Source organism: Leucoraja erinacea, chromosome 22 (assembly GCF_028641065.1).
Source record: "Leucoraja erinacea ecotype New England chromosome 22, Leri_hhj_1, whole genome shotgun sequence".
Taxonomy (NCBI): domain Eukaryota; kingdom Metazoa; phylum Chordata; class Chondrichthyes; order Rajiformes; family Rajidae; genus Leucoraja; species Leucoraja erinaceus.
The window spans coordinates 32,108,741-32,130,019 of NC_073398.1; the positions used below are offsets into that span (position 1 = coordinate 32,108,741).

A 21,279-nucleotide genomic window follows, 5' to 3' on the forward strand; every position below is an offset into this window, starting at 1 on the left:
CTCCACCCCTACACGACCCCATTACACTAACACGCCTCCACGTGACAATGTTCCTCTCCCCACTTCCGCGTGTGCGTTTCAGCGGTCGCGCAGGCGCGCAGCCGCCCAGTGTAGCGAGTTGCGGCGGGTCACGTGTCCAGCGGGGGCTCAGCTGATGGCAGGAGATGATGGACATAAACAGCAGCTTAGATGGAGCTGCTGCAACAACTGCCGGCATCGGTGTGGAGGTGATGCAGGTGCAGCGGGGCATAGGAGACACGGGTGAGTAGCAGCGGGAGCTTGGGGGGGGGTGGGGGAAGCAATAGCAGCAGCGTTGCGGCAAGATGTCTTTGTATTTTAAGCCGCCCACTGTTTGTTTACCTGCCACCTTTCGCGGTGTGAGGGAAGGAACTGCAGATGCTGGGTTTGCACCGAAGATAGACACGAAATGCTGGAGTAACTCTGCCGGATTAGGCAGCATCTCTGGCAGTATTTGCGTAGCGCGTCCTACACTCTGTGCCGGAGGATGATGAGATTCACATCCCCACTCCCCCACCATTGACTCCATCTATACTCCATGCTGCCTTTGGGAAAGCAGCCAACATTACCAGAGACCTTGGATAGACACAATGCTGGAGTAACTGGAGGGCCATATGGTCATGTGAAAGGAGTAGAATTAGGCCATTGGGCCCATCAAGTCTACTCTGCCATTCAATCACGGTTGATCTATCTTCCCTCCTAACCCCATTCTCCTGCCTTTTCCCCATAACCCCCTGACACCCGTACTATCAATGGTCAGGCAGCATCTCTGGAGAAAAAGAAATAGGTGCCATTTTGGGTCAAAACACTTTCTTTCCAATCCTGATTATTGCTTCTCCTCACTCCTGTCCAGCAAAATATGCAGAAGCTTGAAAGTGTCCACCATCCGACAATGGAACAGCGTCTTCCCCTCTGTTATCGGGCTTCTAAATGGTCTTTCCATAAGTTAGGCTGTAGTCCCAATCTTTCAACCAACCTAATTGAGGACATTAAACTTTGTCTCTGGGACTGTTGTGCTACAATGCTGAGAACTATGTTCTGCACTCTGTATCTTCTCTTTGCCTCTACCTATTGTACATGAGTTTGACTTAATTGTATTCATTTGTATTATCTGATTTGATTGGATAGCTCCCAAACAAAGCTTTTCACTGTGCCTCGGTACACGCTCCGGTTTTCTCTGGGATCTCTGCTTTTCTCCTGCACTCCAAGGACATGTGGGTTTGTAGGTTAATTGTCTTGGGTAAATTGTCCCTTGCATGGAGGATATTACTAGTATGTGGGGCGGGGGCGCTCGTTGGCATGGACCTTTTTCTGTGCTGTATGTCTAAAAATGTAATAACTGTAATAGTGCAAAAATTCCTACTGTGATGAAAGGCAGTCCATAGACGTTCATTGGTTGCTGAGGTTACTATGGAGCAGTGTTCAAGAGCCTTGTGGTTGTTGGGAAGAAGCTGCTCTTGAACCCGGTGACACGGTTTTCAGGCTCCTGTACCTTCTTCCCGATGATAGGATTGAAATGAGAGGAAGGCTGGAGAGATGTTGGTCTTTGTAATATAGGCTGCCTTCTCGAGACAGCACCTACAGATCCCTTCGATGGTGGGGAGGTCAGTACCTGTGATGGAACAAGCGGTGTCTACCTTTCTCTGTAATCTCAGCTTGATTGAATAAAAATATTAAGGGGTCACTTTACATCAATTACCCGATTGAAGAGGTAATTTTATATCAATGTGTGGTACACTGACATTAAAGTATTTTTTTAAATCAAGGTAAATTCATTCATATTATGTACGCTAACGTTCCATACCAAGGGTGATGTTGTGGCGATGTATAAGATCATGAGAGGAATAGATAGGGTAGACATGCAGATTATTTTACCCAGAGTAGGGGAAGGTTTAGGGTGAGGAGGGGAAAGATTTAATAGGACAATTTTAAGGACATTTTTTTTGTTACATAATGGATGGTAGGTACATGTACTGAGCTGCCAGAGGAGGTAGTTGAGGCAGGTACTAGCACGACATTAAAAAAACTATTTTGGTAGGTACATGGACAGTAGAGGGATATGGGCCAAACACAAGCAGGTGGGACTAGTGTAGATGGGGCATGGTGGTTGGTGTGGGCTAGTTGGACCGAAGGGCCTGTATGACTCTTTAAGTGTGATTAGTTTGATTGTAGTCATTAGGAGTCTGCAATCATGGTTGTCACAATCCTGGGCCTATTTTCACTTTCTCTTGGTAAGTTTCACTTTCCATTTCTTGAATTGTTCTTCAGTTTCTCTTTCGTGCTTGGTGATGTTTGTGATTGGCCTTTTGCTTCCTCACTTTCGCTTCTCCCTTCCTGTATCACTTGCCCCTGTGTACCTGGGAAAGAGGTTCTAGTCAAGGGGAAGCAGCTTGTAACCCAGCAGAAAGGTGACAGATAAAGGTAAGGAAGTTACGTGCTAGAGGTCTTGATTAGTACAGGTGTCGGGGGTTATGGGGAGAAGGCAGGAGTTGGGAGGAAGAAATAGATCAGCCATGATTGAATGGTGGAGTAGACTTGATGGGCCTAATGGCCTAATTCTGTTTCTTTCACTTATGATCTTATGAGGTAGACTGGGGGGCGGCACGGTGGTGCAGCGGCTGAGTTGTTACCTCACAGCGGCAGAGACCCGGATTCGATGCTGACTACGGGTGCTCTCTGTACGGAATTTGAACAACCCGTGACCTGCGTGGGTTTTCTCTGGGTGCTCCGGTTTCCTTCCACGCTCCAAAGACGTACAGGTTTGTAGGGCAATTGGCTTCAGCCTTCTTCTTATCGAGTCCACACACAAGATTAGATGTTGTTCAGCCAGAGCTGAACACGCTGTTCGGCATCTGCGCACAATGGTGTCCGTCTTGCGCTTGTTGTGGTGGAAACCGGAGCACCCGGAGAAAACCCACGCAGGTCACGGGGAGAACGTACAAACTCCATACAGACAGCACCCGTAGTCAGGTTTGAACCGGGATGCTTGGCGCTGTCAGGCAGCAACTCTACCGCTGTGATGCCATTATATGTATCCAATCCAAGCAAAAGCAATGAGCCTCTTCTGTACCATCTCCCATGGTGACGGGAACTACACATAATATGATTATCCTGTGATCCAGGGCGCATAGTTTGTCTGCTAATTTAGACCTGACCCAGGTTCAATTGCCTTCCATCTATCAGCATGGAACAGCATAGAAACATAGAAAATAGGTGCAGGAGTAGGCCATTCGGTCCTTCAAGCCTGCACCGCCATTCAATATGATCATGGCTGATCATGATCTATTACAAAGATTAGCAAATCACAATAATCACTTTTTTTTTAACATCCTTGGCTAATTTAGCTACGTTTAAATGAATTGTTTAAACTTTAATTTAACTTTTTTTTGAAAAGATTAAAAAAATTAACTTTCAAGTGGAGATACAAAAAACTGCAGGTGCTGGAATGCTGAGCAACACACAAGGCGTTGGAGAACTCAGTGGGTCAGGCAGCATCTGTGCAGGGTGTGGGCAGGTGGGCAACATTTTGGGTTGGGACCCTTCTTCGGAATGATTGGTGTAAGGGGGAGAAAGCTGGAAAAGGCAAGTGGAGTCGGGACAAAGCCTGGCAAGTGATGGGTGGATACAGATGAGTGAGTGGTTTTGCTTGGGAGGTAAAGAGATAAGAATAGAAGCAGCACAAAATGTGAAGCCAGAGGAAGGAATATAGGAGCAAGAGAAATGAGTCCACATCTAGGTGGGGCACAGGGAAGAGAGAGGGGGAGAAAGGGAGGGAAAGGGGGAATACCTTACTAAGTTGTTGCATCTGGCCTATTTTTAATTTTAATTCTATGTTCAGTTATGTTTGGAGATGGAGCTTCAGAGCTGTATCTGAAAAGACCGATCAGCTGAGCGTGTTATGTGGAAGCTGAAATGGATTACTATGTATTAAGAAGGTGCAAACGTAAAAAATAGCGGCAGGAGTAGGTCACCGAGTACCTTAAGGCTGCCCTGCCATTCACTATGACCAGGCTGATCCACTCCAGGCCTCTTCTGATAGAATCCTAGTTCCATACAGCGCATGACAGGCCATTCGGCCCAACTCATCCATGCTAACCAAGTTGCCCTACCTAGCTAGGGCCATTTGCCTGCATCTGGGCCGAGCTTCCCACTGTTTAGACTGTTTTAGACTTTAGAGATACAGCACGGAAACAGGACCACCGACCCAGTGTCTGTGCCAACCAGCGATCACCCCCATGTACTCGCACTATTCTATGCGCTAGGGACAATGTACAATTTTACCAAAGCCGATTAACCTACAAAGCTGCACATCTTTGGAGTGTGGGAGGAAATCGGAGCACCCGGAGAAATCCCTTGCGGTCACGGGAAGAACGAATAATCTCCGCACCTGTAGTCAGGATCACACCTGGGTCTCTGGTGCTGTAAGGCAGCAGCTCAACTACTGTGCTGTTCCCTAACTCAAAGTCAAACAAGAGTTAGAGAGCAGTGCTCTCTCCTGTGCTTGTTCCTCGTATCCCTCAATTCTCTGGTCCTTCGAAAACTATCTGCTCTCTCTTTTTATACCGCCACTGATCCAGCCTACACAATTCACCACCCCCCTGCAAGAACTTCGAGACGAGGCAACAACTGGCCTAAGGAGGTATTGCTGCCACAAGCTGACCGCTGGGTTATTTAAAATCGATCAATAATATGTGGAATACAATGCTGGTGTCGGCATTGGTAATCATGAAATTATCTGAGTGTTTATATAAAAAAGAAGAATCGGATACAACAATGTCCTTCAAAAGCAAGTTTCATTTTTATTGACCATGACCTGTACCTGAGAGGTGCTGGCTCGAAGGGCCGAATGGCCTACTCCTGCACCTATTGTCTATTGACTGTAGACCCGCTAATGGTGTGAAATGTGTGGCCAGATTAGTCACTCAACATGGAGGACAAACAGGACAATCACACCCAGCTTTGACTACTTATCACTTGCCTGCCCCCACCTCGTGACCAGATTTATCCCCTACTACATTCAGCCTGTAGAAGGGTCGCGAACCAAAACATTGCCTATCCAGCTTCTCCAGAGATGCTGCTTGACCTGCTGAGTTACTCCAGCGCTTTGTGTCTATCTTCGGCATAAACCAGCATCTGCAGTTCCTTCTTGCACATTGTAGCGAATCTGTTCCATAGAAGTCCAACATCCTTGTCGGGGTAGAGGTGAATCAAGCAGCAATTTGGCTCATGGAGGGACCGTTTAGAAGCCCGATAACAGGGGAAGAAATGGTGGTGCGTGCTTTCAAGCTTCTGTACCTCCTTCCAGACAGGAACAGAGAGAAGAAGGAATGACTGGGGTGGGGCAAGACTTTGATAATCAAGCCAAGCTCAAATAGGTAGAGCAAAGGGGAAGATACAGATTGCAGAATATATTCGGAGTCGGGGGATATGGGGAGAAGGCAGGAACGGGGTACTGATTGGGGATGATCAGCCATGATCACATTGAATGGTGGTGCTGGCTCGAAGGACCGAATGGCCTACTCCTGCACCTATTGTCTATTGTGGTACTGCACCAGTTCCATAGACAATGTCCAATGTCCACAATGGGGGGGAGGTGTGGACATTGGGGGAGAGGTGAATTGGACAGTTCCCTAGCTGATAAAAGTACCATTCAGAAACCTGACAACAGGGGGAATGGTGTTCCTAAATCTGGTGATGCATGCTTTAAAGATTCTGTTCCTTCTGCCGGACAGGAACAGGGAGAAGAAAAGAAGAAATGACTGGGTTGGGACAAGACTTGATAATCTAGCCAAGTTCAAATAGGCAGAGTAAAGGGGAAGATATAGAGTGCAGAATATACAGTAGTTCTCAGCATTGCAGTGCATCAGTTCCAGAGACAAAGTCCAATGTCCACAATGGGGTAGAGGTGAATCGGCCACCCAAGCTTATGGAAGGACCTCTTTAACGAAGGTAATTGTGTGTTTTATATTTCCTCTCTAGGTTTCTGGGCTGATCGTACACCCGTACATGAAGCAGTCAAAGGCGACCAGGTGCTAAAGCTGCAGCAACTGATTGAACAGGGAGCCTGTGTGAACGTGGTCACTGTCGACTCCATTACCCCCCTGCATGAGGCCAGCCTCCGGGGACTGCTGCAATGTGCACAGATGCTGCTTGCTGCTGGAGCGGAGGTACAAACGCCATTGGGACTGGCTGCTGCTGCTGTACACCTCAGCACAGCTGTCTGTTTTGTGGGTTCCCAATAGTCCATGTGATGGAAACAGTAGGTGGGTTGTGGAGCCACTGCACCTGAGAATCCGGGCTCGATCCTGACCTCGGCTGCTGTCCGAGTCGGGCGGAGTTTGTTTTGTGTTCGTTCTCTAGGTCTGCACAAAACCTGAGAGTCTTTGAGGTTACAACAGAAGTCTTTATTACATTACTCAATGCTGGCAGCAAGACAACTCGAAATGGCTACGCACGCACACTACACGCACACTACACGCACACTACATGCACACTACACACACACGCACACACACACACACTACAGACACGTACACACACACTACGCACAGGAGAGATCTATGCACACAACATCTCCCTTTGTCCTGTGCAGCGCCACCTGCTGCATGGCAGGAGCAACAGATCCTCCCACCCCACACAGTCCACCAAACATCTCATTTCCCCTGAACAAGAAGGAACTGCAGATGCTGGAAGATCGAAGGTACACAAAATTGCTGGAGAAACTCAGCGGGTGCAGCAGCATCTATGGAGCGAAGGAAATAGGCGACGTTTCGGGCCGAAACCCTTCTTCAGCCTGATAGGGGGTGGGGGGGAGAAGGAAGGAAAAAGGGAGGAGGAGGAGCCCGAGGGCGGGGGGGATGGGAGGAGACAGCTCGGGGGTTAAGGAAGGGGAGGAGACAGCAAGGGCTAGCAAAATTGGGAGAATTCAATGTTCATGCCCACCGGATGCAAGCTACCCAGGCGGAATATGAGGTGCTGTTCCTCCAATTTCCGGTGTTGCTCACTCTGGCAATGGAGGAGACCCAGGACAGAGAGGTTGGATTGGGAATGGGAGGGGGAGTTGAAGTGCTGAGCCACCGGGAGTTCAGGTAGGTTATTGCGGACTGAGCGGAGGTGTTCGGCGAAACGATCGCCCAACCTCCGCTTAGTCTCCCCGATGTAAATCAGCTGACATCTAGAGCAGCGGATGCAGTAGATGAGGTTGGAGGAGATACAGGTGAACTTTTGTCACACCTGGAACGACTGCTTGGGACCTTGAATGGAGTCGAGGGGGGAGGTGCAGGGACAGGTGTTGCATTTCCTGCGGTTGCAACGGAAAGTGCCCGGGGAGGGGGTGGTACGGAAGGGAAGAATTGACAAGGGAGTTGCGGAGGGAGCGGTCTTTGCGGAAGGCAGACATGGGGGGAGATGGGAAGATGTGGCGAGTGGTGGGGTCACATTGGAGGTGGAGGAAATGGCGGAGAATTATGTGTTGTATTTGCCGGCTGGTGGGGTGAAAGGTGAGGACCAGGGGGACTCTGCCCTTGTTATGAGTGCGGGGTATGGATGAGACCCTGGTGCGAGCTTCATCTATGGTGGCAGAGGGGAATCCCCGTTCCCTGAAGAATGAGGACGTTTCCGATGCCCTGGCATCGGAAATGATGGGAACCTGGGAACAGATGCGGCGTAGGCGGAGGAATTGGGAGTAGGGGATGGAGTCTTTACAGGGGGCAGGGTGGGAAGACGTGTAATCCAGATAGCCATGTGAGTCAGTTGGTTTGTAGTGTATGTCGGTCAGAAGTCTGTCCCCTGTGATGGAGATGGTGAGGTCAAGGAATGGTAGGGAAGTGTCGGAAATGATCCAGGTGTATTTGAGTGCCGGATGGAAGTTGGTGGTGAAGTGGATGAAGTCAGTCAGTTGTGTGTAGGTGCAGGAGGTGGCCCCAAAGCAGTTGTCAATGTAACGGAGGTAGAGGTCGGGGATGGGGCCCTGGTACGTATTGAACAAGGATTGTTCAACGTACCCGACAAAGAGGCAGGTGTAGCTGGTGCCCATGCGTGTGCCCATAGCTACGCCTTGTGTTTGGAGGAAATGGGAGGAGTCAAATGTAAAGTTGTTGAGGGTGAGGACCAACTCCGTTAGGCGGAGGAGAGTGTCAGTGGCTGGGTATAGGTTGCTCCTCTGGTCGAGGAAGAACCGGAAGGCTTTGAGGCCATCCGGATGGAGATGGAGGTGTAGAGTGACTGGACATCCATGGTGAAGATGAGGGGGTGGGGGCCTAGAGAGTGGAATGCGTGGAGGTGGCGGAGAGTGTCTGAGGTGTCTAGAACATAGGTGGGCAGGGATTTGACCAAGGGGGATAGTATGGAGTCAAGGTATGTGGAGATGAGTTTGGTGGGGCACGAACACGCAGAGACAATGGTTTCCCTGTCTCATTTCCCCTGTCCAGTTTGAACGTCTCCATTTAGCTGGACCTCGCTTCACTCTTATTTTCCAGCCTTTTTTGCGTTTCATAACTCTTGCTAAAGGCTCAGAATCAACAGAGTTTTCCTCGGTGTTCTCTTTTGAAAATCTATCAGTATTTGCTGTTCTTTCTCCACTTGACTGTAGTTTTTCTCGGTGGTCGTCAGCGTCTTGGATGCGAACGCGGTTTGTTCTTCCTTGCCGTTCAACGCCGTTTGTGAGATTACAGCTCCAAGACCAGCCTCGGCGGCCAGCGAGATCGGCTTCGATCATAGTCCAAGCGTGTCTTCTGAGCGAGCATCTCCTTCAACCTGGTGAACGCGTGGTCACACTCTTTGGACCAGTACCATTCGACGTCCTGTTTCCACAGGTTATTCTCGCACTTGCTGACCATGTTGCAATCCGTGGTCAATGACAATGCCATAGTTGATCCATCGTAGATCAAGGCGTTCATGTCAAGCTTGAATGGATCCAGTCGATGGCACACAGGGATGTACCTTTACCAACGACGATCAGCAGCAACATCTGTGTCATACCATTACAGGAAACGGCGATACTGGATTTGCCTTTCGTGGGAATGGGCTGTCGTCCGACTCCGAAAAGTCTGATGTTGGCCGTTTTCAGTTTCGGCGATCTGATCCTCTCCCCGATGTCCTGACCCACTAGCGACACAGCCGCACCAGTGTCCACTGGAACTGTAGATCGACGTTCGAGACCCGCAGCAAAATCCTCGTCTTGTTGGTGATCGTAGACACACCGAGCACTTCAATATGAATGGTCTCCGCGATTTGGTCGACTGTTTTGGTCTTTCTAGCCCTTTCTCAGCTTTCCTACGGACTGACACGCTGCTTGGAGATGACCTTTTCGGTAACAGGCATAACAAACGGACTCGATATACGGGCACTCACGGTGATGATGAGCAGTCGAGCCGCACCAGTAGCAGGGTTTCGATCCTCCCCCCACAGGGGGACGGCTCTTCTGAAACTGTCTCTCCTTCTCCGTTTTGCTCTGGGTCGATCAAGTGGTTTCTGGCGTTGCGGCCGAGTCTGACGAACTGTATGCACCTCCTGAGGGAGTTTCGATGCTGTTTCGCCTGCCATTTTGTGCAGTTCTTTACTCAGCAGCTCGGCCATCTTAGCGCACTCTTCAATGAGGCGTCCGATTCCTTGAGAATCGCCTGCTGGATGAATGCATGCCTGCAGCCCATGACCAGTCTATCCCGCAACGCATTGTCTTGGCACTTTTCGCATCATTGAGTTTTAAAATAACATGCCTTTGCCTTGGTGCGAAGTTCGGCAAGAAATTCCATGATCGATAGCCCTTCCTGTTGCATCGTCCTGTCGAAATCGAGGCGAGCTGCGAGGAAACTTTGACTTTCTTTGAAATGCAACTGCAAAACCATTGTGATTTCAGCATATGAGGCTTCAGTTACTTCTTCTGTCAGTAAATTTTGAAGCGGTGCAAATGTTTCTGGCGACATAGATGAACACTGGAGCCTTCTTCATCTGGCCATTCGTAAAATTTCCATACTTTCAAAATAAAACTCGGCTCGCATTAAATACGCCGACCACCTTTCTCGCTCGGGATCGAAACGATCGAATTGCCGAGACATGTTAGTTTGAGTATACTACAGATCGCAAAATTATATATTTTTTTTTAATCGAAAAATAGGCTCTTATCTGGGTCTTTGGACGCAATCCGAAGTATCCCACTTCTGACACCACTTTCGTGTTTGTTTTCTGCACAAAAGCTTCTTCAAGGTCATAACAGAAGTCTTTATTACATTACTCAATGTTGGCAGCAAGACAACTCGAAATGGGTACACACACACACACACACACACACACACACACACACACACACACACACACACACACATCTCCCTTTGTCCTGTGCAGCGCCACCTGCTGCACGGGAGGAGCAACAGGTCCTCCCACCCCACACAGTCCACGAAACATCACATTTTGCATGTTCTCCCCGTGACCACGTGGGTTTCCCCCTGGTGCTCGGGTTTCCTTCAACATCCCAAAGACGTACGGGTTTGTAGGTCAATTGCCCTCTGTAGTGTGTGTGATACAGATACCACTAGTGTGATACAGTACACAAAAAGGCCCAGCAGCCCACAAAGTCCGCGCTGACCAGCGATCACTACGTACACTAAAGGGCCTGTCCCACTTAGGGGATTTTTTTTCATCGACAGCCGAAAAATAGGCTGTCGCAGGGTGACGCCTGTTATCGTGAGCGGTCTCCTCAAGTGTCGTTATTTATTTCTTGTTGCCGCTGGACTTTGAAATGTTCAAAACCTCTCAGCGACAGTGGGCTTGATATTACCTGTAAATTGTCCCTAGTTGTGTGTGTGTGTAGGATAGTGTTAATGTGCGGGGGTCGTGGTTGGCGCGGACCTGGTGGGCCGAAGGGCCTGTTTCCGCGCTGTATCTCTAAACTAAACTTTATAAAACTCCTGTAGCTTCCGGCAGATTTGGCACTCCCCTGTCCAACAAGAAATGCCAGTTTTAGTCTCTCCAGGAAAGTAAATGCAAAATCTGGGCTGGTGCCACACTGAGGGTGCGGTGCCTTCAACATGGAGTTTTGTTCCAAAGCTCATCTTAACTTCTTCCCCCCCCCCCCCCCCCCCCCCCCCCCCCCCCCCCGAGCAATCCCCATGTTACTATTTCAAACATGAAGCCTTCCTTGTGTCTAGGGCGATAGTTACCATTGTTAAAAACATTCTTAGATAATTAGAAATGGCACAGCGGTAGAGTTGCTGCCTTACAGCGCCAGAGACACGGGTTCGATCCCGACTATGGGTGCTATCTGTACGGAGTTTGTACGTTCTCCCCAAGACCCCGTGAGTTTACTCCGGGCGCTCCGGTTTCCTCCTAAACGCCAAAGATATACGGGTTTGTACTTCTGTAAATTGTCCGTAGTGTGTAGGATTGAACTAAGGTCGGGCGATCCTTGGTCAGCGGACATCCTCTGTGGGCCAAAGGGTTTGTTTCCGTGCTCTAGTTCCACCAAATTACATGAATCTTGGACATTTTCATATTGCTTTTTTGTGGGAGTTTACCATCTTCAAATTACTCCAGGTTCAATGTTAGAACAGCTGGTTGCTGCATTGAAGTATTTCACTGGCTGCGAACTGATTGGTTTGCCAAGACATGGACACGATAGTTGCTATAGAAGTGCAGACCTTTCTTTGTACAAAGTGTCTGGGAGTTTGTGTGGGAGTTGGAGGCACAAGTGACTGCAGATGCTGGAATCTTGAATGAAAACTAAGTGCCGGAGGGCCGGCATGGTGGCGCACCGTTAGAGTTGCTGCCTGGCCTGTTTGTATGTTCAACCTTTGACTGGGACTCTCTAGGTAAGTGGGGAAAGTGAATCAACAGCGACATCTAGAGGTCACTGGAAAAAGTGTCAGGCGTTGTGAAAGGCTGATTATTGAGCAGCAGAGATGGACACTTCAGGATATAGACTAGAATAACACAGGCCCTTGGGCCCATAATATCTGTGTTGAACATAATACTCAAATAATCTAATCTCGTCTTCCTACACATAATCCATTTTACTCTATTCCCTGTGCACCCATGTGCTTCTTTTGGACATCACGGTGGGGCAGTGGTGGAGTTGCCTTACAGCACCAGAAACCCAGGTTCGATCCCGACTACGGGTGCTTTCTGTACGTAGATTGTACATTCTCACCGTGACCTGCGTGGATTTTCTCCGAGATCTTTGGTTTCCTCCCACACTCCAAAGACGTACAGGTTTGTAGGTTAATTGGCTTGGTGTGAATGTAAACATTGTCCTGGTGTGTGTGGGATAGTGTTGGTGTGTGTTGACTTGGGGCTGAACGGCCTGTTTCTGTGCTGTATCTCTAAACTAAACTATACAAAATGTAAAAGTCTCGTAAACGGCACTATATTATCTGCCTCCACCACATTTTCGCTCAAAAGATGCTGGTGGGCATGTGGAACTAGCTGCCAGAGGAGGTAGTTGAGGCTGGGATTATCCCAACATTTAAGAAACCGTTAGATAGGTACATGGATAGGACAGGTTTGGAGCGACATTGACCAAATGCTGGTAGGTGGGAGCATGTTGGGCCGAAGGGCCTGTTCCACGCAGAATCACTCCAGGACTCCGTGGGGATTTGAACTGACAGATGTTTAGCTCTGAAAGCTAAGGTGCGGTGAGTGGCCCACATTCCGTACAATCCTCTGCTTCTATCCAGGTGCAGGCAAAGATCTAAGCTGGAAAATATGATACTTAATTGTCTTTGAAAGCTTGGGGCTGCAATCTGCCTAATAATTCATAATTTATCATTGCTTCAAAAGAAGGAGAAAATCCAGCATCTTGTGTCTAACAAGCTCACTCGTAGAGAACTCTATCATGGGGGCTTTGCCAGTTAATAAGATCATTGCTGATCAGACTCGATATTCCTGTCTTCTCCCCGTCATAGAGTCATCCAGTGCGGAAACGAGGCCCTTTGGCCCAACTTGCCCATGTTGACCAAGATGTCCCATCTACACTAGTCCCTCCTGCCCGTGTTTGGTCCATATCCCTCTAAACCTTTTATACCCATGTACCTGTCCAAGTAGCTTTTAAGTTGGGGTGGCACGTTGGTAGAGATGCTGCCTTACCGAGCTGGAGGCCCAGGTTCGATCCTGACCAGGTTTGCCATCTTTACGGAATCTGTACTTTCTCCATGGGTTTTCTCCAGGTGCTCCGGTTTCTGCCCACATTCCCAAGACGTGCAGGTTTGTAGGTTAATTGCCTTCTGTAAAATTATTCCGTCTGTGTGTTTAGGCTAGAATTAGCGTTACGGGGGTCGCTGGTCGGCGCGGACTCGGTGGGCCAAAGGACCTGTTTTCACGCTGTACCTCTAAACTAAAAAAACGAAACAAAATATTGTTATAGTATCTGCCTCAACTACTCCTCTGGCAGCTCATTCCATACATCCACTGTGTCAATTATATTCAAACCTTTGCATATCAAGCATCTATGCCTCTACTTTAAAACAAAACCTCCACAGAAGGGCCTGTTTCCACACTGTATCACTCTATGACTATGTAGTCTGAAGGAGCTTTGACTTGCTGTTTTGTGATTCAGACATCATCCTGCTTTAAAACAAAAAGTGATAACTTATTCATTTTCTTTCCAATCTGTCTCTCAGATCGAAGCCAGAAACATAGATGGAAGTACTCCACTTTGTGATGCCTGTGCTGTAGGAAGTATAGAATGTGTTAAGTTGCTGTTGAGCCACGGAGCCAATGTGAATCCACTCAACTTTACAGTCTCACCATTACATGAAGCTTGTATGATCGGTAAGCTGGAGCCCCACGTTCTTTCTCATCCATCAGTCATTAAAGTATGTAGTTTGTATCTGGATACAAAGGGACCTTCAGTGAAGCATCTACACTTCACGCTTCCTCAGCAAGGCCACCGTCATAATCAAGGACTAGTTTCATCCCGGACACTCCAATGGTCTCTAAAAGCTGGAGTAACTCAGTGGGACAGGCGGCATCTCTGGGGAGAAGGAATGGGTGACGTTCTGGGTAAATACCCATCCCGAGACCACCTCTACTCTGACGAACGTTCACTTCGAAGAGGTAGATGGGAGGTCAAGACTGCACTCTCGTTTATGAGAGGACGGTTCAGTTGCCTGATAACAGCCGGGAAGAAACTGTCCCTGCATCTGAACGTGAGCGCTTTCACACTTCTGTACCTCTTGCCAGAAGGGAGAAGAGGGAGTGGTCATAGAATGATACATGTGAAAGCAGGCCCTTCAGCCCAACTTTCCCACACCTGCCAACATGTCCCAGCTAGTGTTTGGTCCATATCCCTCCAAACTTGTCCTATCCATGTACCTGTCTAACTGTTAAAGGTTGGGATAGTCCCAGCTTCAACTACCTCCTCTGGAAGCATGTTCCATACACCCACCACCCTTACCCCTTATATCCCTATTAAATCTTTTCACCTTAAACCTTTGTCCTCTGGTCCTCGATTCCCCTACTCTGGGCAAGAGTCTCTATTCCCTGATCTATTCCTCTCATGATTTTATACACCTCTATAAGGTAACCCCTCATCCTCCTATGCTCCAAGGAATAGAGACCCAGCCTATTCAACTTATCCCTACAACTCAAACCCTCTAGTCCGGGCCACATCCTGGCAAGGTCCTTGGTGATGGACGTGTGTAGTCGGAATCGAACCTGGGTCACTGGCGCTGTAACGTGGCATGTTACAGTAAAGTGGCATTGAGCCATTGATCGAGCCACTGTATGGGGCTGCTTTAACCTGTGTTTTGCTGTGTTTCAGGCAGTGCCGAGTGCATGAGGCTGCTCATCGATGTGGGTGCAAACCTGGAGGCTTATGACTGCCACTTTGGGACCCCGCTGCACATTGCCTGTGCTAGGCCACACATCGATTGTGCAAAGGTCTTGCTGAATGCAGGTGCGTTTCCCACCAAGCTGGAAAACCAAGGCTTCTTCTTCACCCACTTGACACTTCCTTTTGTGGTCGCTGGTCACTCGCGACAGACCAGGTCCATTTCCATCGGTAGACAAAAATGGTGGAGAAACTCAGCAGGTGAGGCAGCATCTATGGAGCGAGGACTGAAGAAGGGTCTTGACCCGAAACGTCACCGATTCCTTCGCTCCATAGACGCTGCCTCACCTGCTGAGTTTCTCCAGCATTTTTGTCTACCTTCGATTTTTCCAACATCTGCAGTTCTTTCTTAAACTGGTCAATTTCCTCTCGCACTCTGACCCAACGACACGGCATAGAGCGGTCTTTACTTTAGACTTCAGCGATACAGCGCAGAAACAGGCCCAAAGATAGACACACAAAGCTGGAGTAACTCAGCGGGACAGGCAGCATCTCTGGAGAGAAGGAATAGGTGACCTCTCGGGACTGTAGAAGGGCCTCAACACAAAACGTCAGCTATTCCTTTTTTCCCAGAGATGCTGCCTGACCAGCTGAGTTGTTCCAGCGTTTTATGTCTATCTGTGGGGTCCTGCGTCTATTTGGCCCCCTGTTGTTCCATTTCATCTTAATAAGTGATAGGAGCAGAATTAGGCCATTCTGCCCATCACGTCTTCTCCACCATTCAATCATGGCTGATCTATCTCTCCCTCTCTACTGCATTCTCCTGCCTTCTCCCCATAATCCCTGACACCCGTACTAATCCAGAATCTATCTGTCTCTGCCTTGAAAGTATCCATTGACATGGCAGTGAATTCTGCAGATTCACCACCCTCTGACGAAAGGAGGATTCGATACATGTGACAAATAAACGCTCTCGACTTGACTCTCATCCAGGGGCAAATGTGAATGGAGCGAAACTGCATGAAACAGCTCTTCACCTTGCAGCCAAGGTGAAGGATGTGGATCTGATCACAATGCTCATCGACTTTGGAGCCAACGTTTACGGGAGAGACAACCAAGGCCGGTCGCCGCTGGAGCGCACGCTGTCAGGATCGCCTTCTGCAGAGCGCCTGAAATATTACCAGAGTAAGGAGGCTTTTTCACAGTTTCAGTTTAGTTTATTGTCACGTGTACCGAGGCACAGTGAGACGTTTTTGTTGCGTGCTAACCAGTCAGCAGAAACACAATACATGATTACAATCGAGCCGTTTACGGTGTATAAGGGGATAACACATTGATAAGGGGATAACATTTAGTGCAAGATAAAGCCGGCCAAGTCCGATCAAGCATAGCCCAAGGGTCACCAATATTAGTTCAGCACAGCTCTCTGGTTGTGGTAGGATGATTCAGTTGCCTGATAGCAGTTGGGAAGAAACTGCCCTTGAATCTGGAGGTGTGCGTTTTCACACTTCTGTACCTTTTGCCCGATGGGAGAGGGGAGAAGAGGGGGTGGCCACAGTATGACTCATCCTTGATTATGATGCTGGCCTTGGCGAGGCAGCGTGAGGTGTAGATGGAGTCATTGGAAGGGAGGCTGGTTTGGGCTGTGTTCACAATTCGCTACTACGTGAGAGCACTCGTGTGGTGTAGACTTAAAGTGACGGTGCTCAGTTCTGCCTCCACCATTGGGTCATCAGGTCATAAGGGATAGGAGTGGAATGAGGCCATTCGGCCCATCAGGTCTACTCTCCATTCATTCATGACTGATCTATCTCTCCTAACCCTATTCTCCTGTCTTCTCCCCATAACCTCTGACACCTGTACTAATGAAGAATCTATCTCTGCCTTAAAAAATATCCACTGACGTGGCCTCCACAGCCCTCTGTGGCAAATAATTCCTCATCATCTCCTTCCTAAAAGAACCTCCTTTAATTCTGTGGCTATTCGGCCTCCCATCAGGTCTACTCCAGACACTTGCGGATTTCGGACATCATTCATGGACTGATCTAAAAGTCTCCTCCTAACCATTGCTATTCTCCTGTTTGGAGGGATTCTTTAATTCCCCATACCTACCTGGTGACACCTGTACTAATGAAGAATCTATCTCTGCCTTAAAAATATCCACTGACGTGGCCTCCACAGCCCTCTGTCGCAAGCTCCGGGGAAGAAAATGCGCTGTCGGGAGGGCGGCTTCGCAGCGCTGGGATAGCCAGCGGGGAGCTTGCCAGAAGCTGGGGGCGCGGAGTTGGGGGCTCCGTCCCGTGGGCGCGGCGCCGGTTGGAGCCACCCAGCAACTCTACCCCTGGCTGCGCGGCTCCAAATCCAGCATCATCTTGCCTTCCTAAAACTAACCGGAGCTCCTTTAATTCTGAGGCTATGACCTCTAGTCCTAGACTCTCCTAGTAGAAACACCCTCTCCACATCCACCCGGTTCATAGGTGGGAGGTGAAGGTGGAGGAATCCTCCATGATGTAGAGTGATGGAACTGCAGATGCTAGTTTATCGTCCACTAGCCAGCCCATTACTGAAGCCACTGCATTGCATCAACCCTGATTCGCATTACAAGTGTGCTTGAAAAATTGTTTCTGCTACCTGCCATCCATATAATTAATTGCGATTTGCAGTTTTATCGTAAATTCTCCATTCAGTCTTATTTCTTTAATTGAGTCACCCAAGTTAAACAGTGTGTGAAATAGTTGGAGGCATTATGACAATAGAGAATAGGTGCAGGAGTAGGCCATTCGGCCCTTCGAGCCAGCACCGCCATTCAATGTGATCATGGCAGATCATCCCCAATCAGTACCCCGTTCCTGCCTTCTCCCCATATCCCCTGACTCCGCTATCTTTAAGAGCCCTATTGTAGCTCTCTCTTTAAAGCATCCAGAGAACCGGCCTTCACTGCCCTCTAAGACAGAGCATTCCACAGACTCTCAATTCTGTGTGAAAAAAGTGTTTCCTCGTCTCCGTTCTAAATGGCTTGCCCTTTATTCTTAAGTAAGACATTCAGTAAGTTATTGCCATATAACAGCAGTCAGTATTTTATTAAAGATCCAGCGTGGGAACTGACTCTTCGGCCTGCTGAGTCTACACCGACCATCGATCACCTGTTCGCAGTGTATGTTACCCCACTTTCCCAACCACTCCCTACACATTTTACAGAGGCCAATTAAACTACGAACCCGTATGTCTTTGGAATGTGGGGGGAAGCCGGAGCTCCCGGAGGAAACCCACATTCACAGAGAAAACGTGCAAACTCCACACAGACAGTGACCCGAGGTCAGGATCGAACCTGCGTCTCTGGCGCTGTGAGGGGGCAGCTCTGCAACTGCGCCAGGGTGCCCCCGTCAATCTTGTTCTCCAGGGATGCTGCCTGACCCACCGAGTCACTATGGCACTTTGTGCCCTTTTGTGTATTAACCAGCATCTGCAGTTCTTTGTTTCTACGTAATTCTGCAATGCGTGGATGAATGAATCGGAAGGATTGTGTGGTGGGATGTTGAGGGAGTGTTCACGTATTTTGGAATTATGTGTGAGGGATGTCTATCTTTGAATCGCAGATACTAACGGTTCTGCTTTGACTGCAGGTACACCAATGAGCTTGGCACACTACTGCAGACTGACCCTGAGGAAAGTCCTTGGTCCACGAAGATTAAAATCCATCCACCAGTTAAACATCCCTCCAGGACTCATCGGCTATCTCTGCTACGACTGAACAAATTGTACATCAAGAGCCACTTCAACACGTTGATGAACTTCTTTGAGAATTAAATGCCCCATCTTTTCTTTTTTTTTTTTTTTTCCATTTGCAACTCCAAGACATTGAATGCTTGTGGAAGCATAGAGATTCTCGGCACAGAATGAGGCCGTTCGTCCCATCCTGTTCATGCCAGCTTCTTAAAAGATCTCCCATTGTATGCTGTTTGCTGACTCTTGCAACCTTCCAACGGAACGTAAAGGTTATCGCCCCAAACCAGCAGCGCTCAAGTTAAAAAGCTATTTCTGTTTGGCATTGCTGACATCTTGCTGGTTGGCAAGCAGAAAGTTCCCTCGACCTACTGCCTCGTTGATATTAAATTAGACATGCCAGATTTAAATATAAGTTTATGAACTTGTTGCCATTGAATTCTGCCCTTTTTATTTTATTCTCTTGACAGAAGTGAGACTGTGTCAAATAAACTGGAGCCTGGGAATTTTCATTGCAGACAATGTATAAACAGAATTTTCTGTCTCGAGAAATGGCAAAGCAAACAAAGGCTATTTAGGGAGTTTATTTAAAGAGAACTGTTAAACGTTGAGTCTGTGACTGTACGGGTAGTAACTTAGTCTGAGCGAAAGCAGAATGATTTTTTTCTGATAAGATACAGTCAGTAAAGGATGGGCTAAGATTGTAAATTATTTCAAAAAAATCTGTGTGCAGTTTGCACATTCTTCCTGTGACTGCGTGGGTCTAGCTCATAAGTGATAGGAGCAGAAGTAGGCCATTCGGCCCATCAAGTCTACTCCGCTATTTAATCATGGCTGACCTGTCTCTCCCTCCTAACCCTACTCTCCTGCCTTCTCCCCACAACCTCTGACACCTGTACTAATCACAAATCTATCTCTGCTTCAGAAATATCCACTGACTTGGCCTCCGCAGCCTACTGTGGCAAAGGATTCCACACATTAATCGCCCTCTGACTAAAGGTTTCTTCCTGGGTGCTCCCATTTCCTCCCACATCGCATACCTGTGTGGGTTGGTGGGATAATTGGCCTCTGTTAATTGCCCCTAGAGTCCAGGGAGTGGATGAGGAAGTGAGATAACATAGATTAGTGTGCTCGGGCGATCGATGGTTGGAGCGGAAAACGTACAAGCAACCAGTCGTAAAGACAGCACCCGTAGTGAGGATTGAACCCTGGTCTCTGGTGCTGTAAGGCAGTGCTTCTACCGCTGTGCCACTGTGTCCCCCTTGTGTCCCCATCAATGCATAGAAAGGAATTGCTGATGCTGTTTTGTGCCAACGATGGTGGAGTAACTCAGCTGGGTTACTGCCTGATACTGATGATGATCGGAGATGCTGCTTGTCCCACTGAGTTACTTCAGCACTTAGTGTCGATCTCCATGAATGAGTCTGAGAAAGGGTTTCGGCCTGAAACGTTGCCCATTTCCTTCGCTCCATAGATGCTGCTGCACCCACTGAGTTTCTCCAGCACTTTTGTCTGCCTTCCATGAATGTTGTTCTATTTATTTCTTGTCAGTTCTCTGGTCTTCTTTCTGGATGCTATCTCTTGCGATGCATATCCACGCCAGTCAGTACGCATTCAGTGCCAAGGCGACGCCATCGTTCTTCGCTGGTGCGGGCAAGGGAGATCTTTTTAACAACTGGTGAACGAGGGTTGAGAGGGGTAAATTCAGCAAGCCCGATCCAACAGCAGCCACTGGGTGGCAGTGTGGAGCAAATCACATTTCCATGGGCAAGAGACTTAAAGCATTTAATTGTCCAAAATAGACACAAAATGCTGGAGTAACTCTACGGGACAGGCAGCATCTCTGTATAGAAGGAATGGGTGATGTTTTGGATCGAGACATAGAAACATAGAAATTAGGTGCAGGAGTAGGCCATTCGGCCCTTCGAGCCTGCACCGCCATTCAATATGATCATGGCTGATCATCCAACTCAGTATCCCGTACCTGCCTTCTCTCCATACCCTCTGATCCCCTTAGCCACAAGGGCCACATCTAACTCCCTCTTAAATATAGCCAATGAACTGTCCTCGACTACCCTCTGTGGCAGAGAGTTCCAGAGATTCACCACTCTCTGTGTGAAAAAAGTTCTTATCTCAGTTTTAAAGGATTTCCCCCTTATCCTTAAGCTGTGACCCCTTGTCCTGGACTTCCCCAACATCGGGAGCAATCTTCCTGCATCTAGCCTGTCCAACCCCTTAAGAATTTTGTAAGTTTCTATAAGATCCCCTCTCACTCTCCTAAATTCTAGAGAGTATAAACCAAGTCTATCCAGTCTTTCTTCATAAGACAGTCCTGACATCCCAGGAATCAGTCTGGTGAACCTTCTCTGCACTCCCTCTATGGCAATAATGTCCTTCCTCAGATTTGGAGACCAAATTTGGAGACTCGAGACCTGTCTTCAGACTAAGATTCAGGGGAGAGACAAAGTTATGGATGAGAACAAAGGGCATGCAAGATGTGAAAAGGGCCGATCAAAGCAGACGATGAAGTCGCGTTGGAAAGTTGGAAAGGGCACAGAGAAGATTTACAAGGATGTTGCCAGGACTAGAAGGCCTGAGCTACAGGGAGAGGTTAAGCAGGCTGGGACTCTATTCCTTGGAGCGCAGGAGGATGAGGGGTGATCTTATGAAGGTGTACAAAATCATGAGAGGATTAGATCGGGTAGACGCACAGAGTCTTGTCCAGAGTAGGGGAATCAAGGACCAGAGGATATAGGTTTAAGATGAAGGGGAAAAGA

At 48.4% G+C, this 21,279-nt stretch overlaps 1 protein-coding gene across 2 annotated transcripts; it reads left to right on the forward strand.

Annotated features, from left to right (window-relative positions):
- Positions 1 to 104: 104 nt before the first annotated feature.
- On the forward strand, positions 105 to 19,244 carry LOC129707934 (ankyrin repeat and SOCS box protein 13-like). 2 transcript variants are annotated; one of them, XM_055653417.1, is made up of 6 exons: positions 105 to 261; positions 5,998 to 6,185; positions 13,629 to 13,779; positions 14,771 to 14,905; positions 15,773 to 15,964; positions 18,403 to 19,244. In XM_055653417.1, the coding sequence occupies exons 1-6, from the start codon at positions 165 to 167 to the stop codon at positions 18,528 to 18,530; spliced, it is 891 nt and encodes a 296-aa protein (XP_055509392.1). In that variant the 5' UTR covers positions 105 to 164; the 3' UTR covers positions 18,531 to 19,244. The 2 variants fall into 2 exon arrangements, with proteins under 2 accessions (XP_055509392.1, XP_055509391.1); XM_055653416.1 differs by lacking the exon at positions 105 to 261 and adding an exon at positions 2,660 to 2,777.
- Positions 19,245 to 21,279: the final 2,035 nt, after the last annotated feature.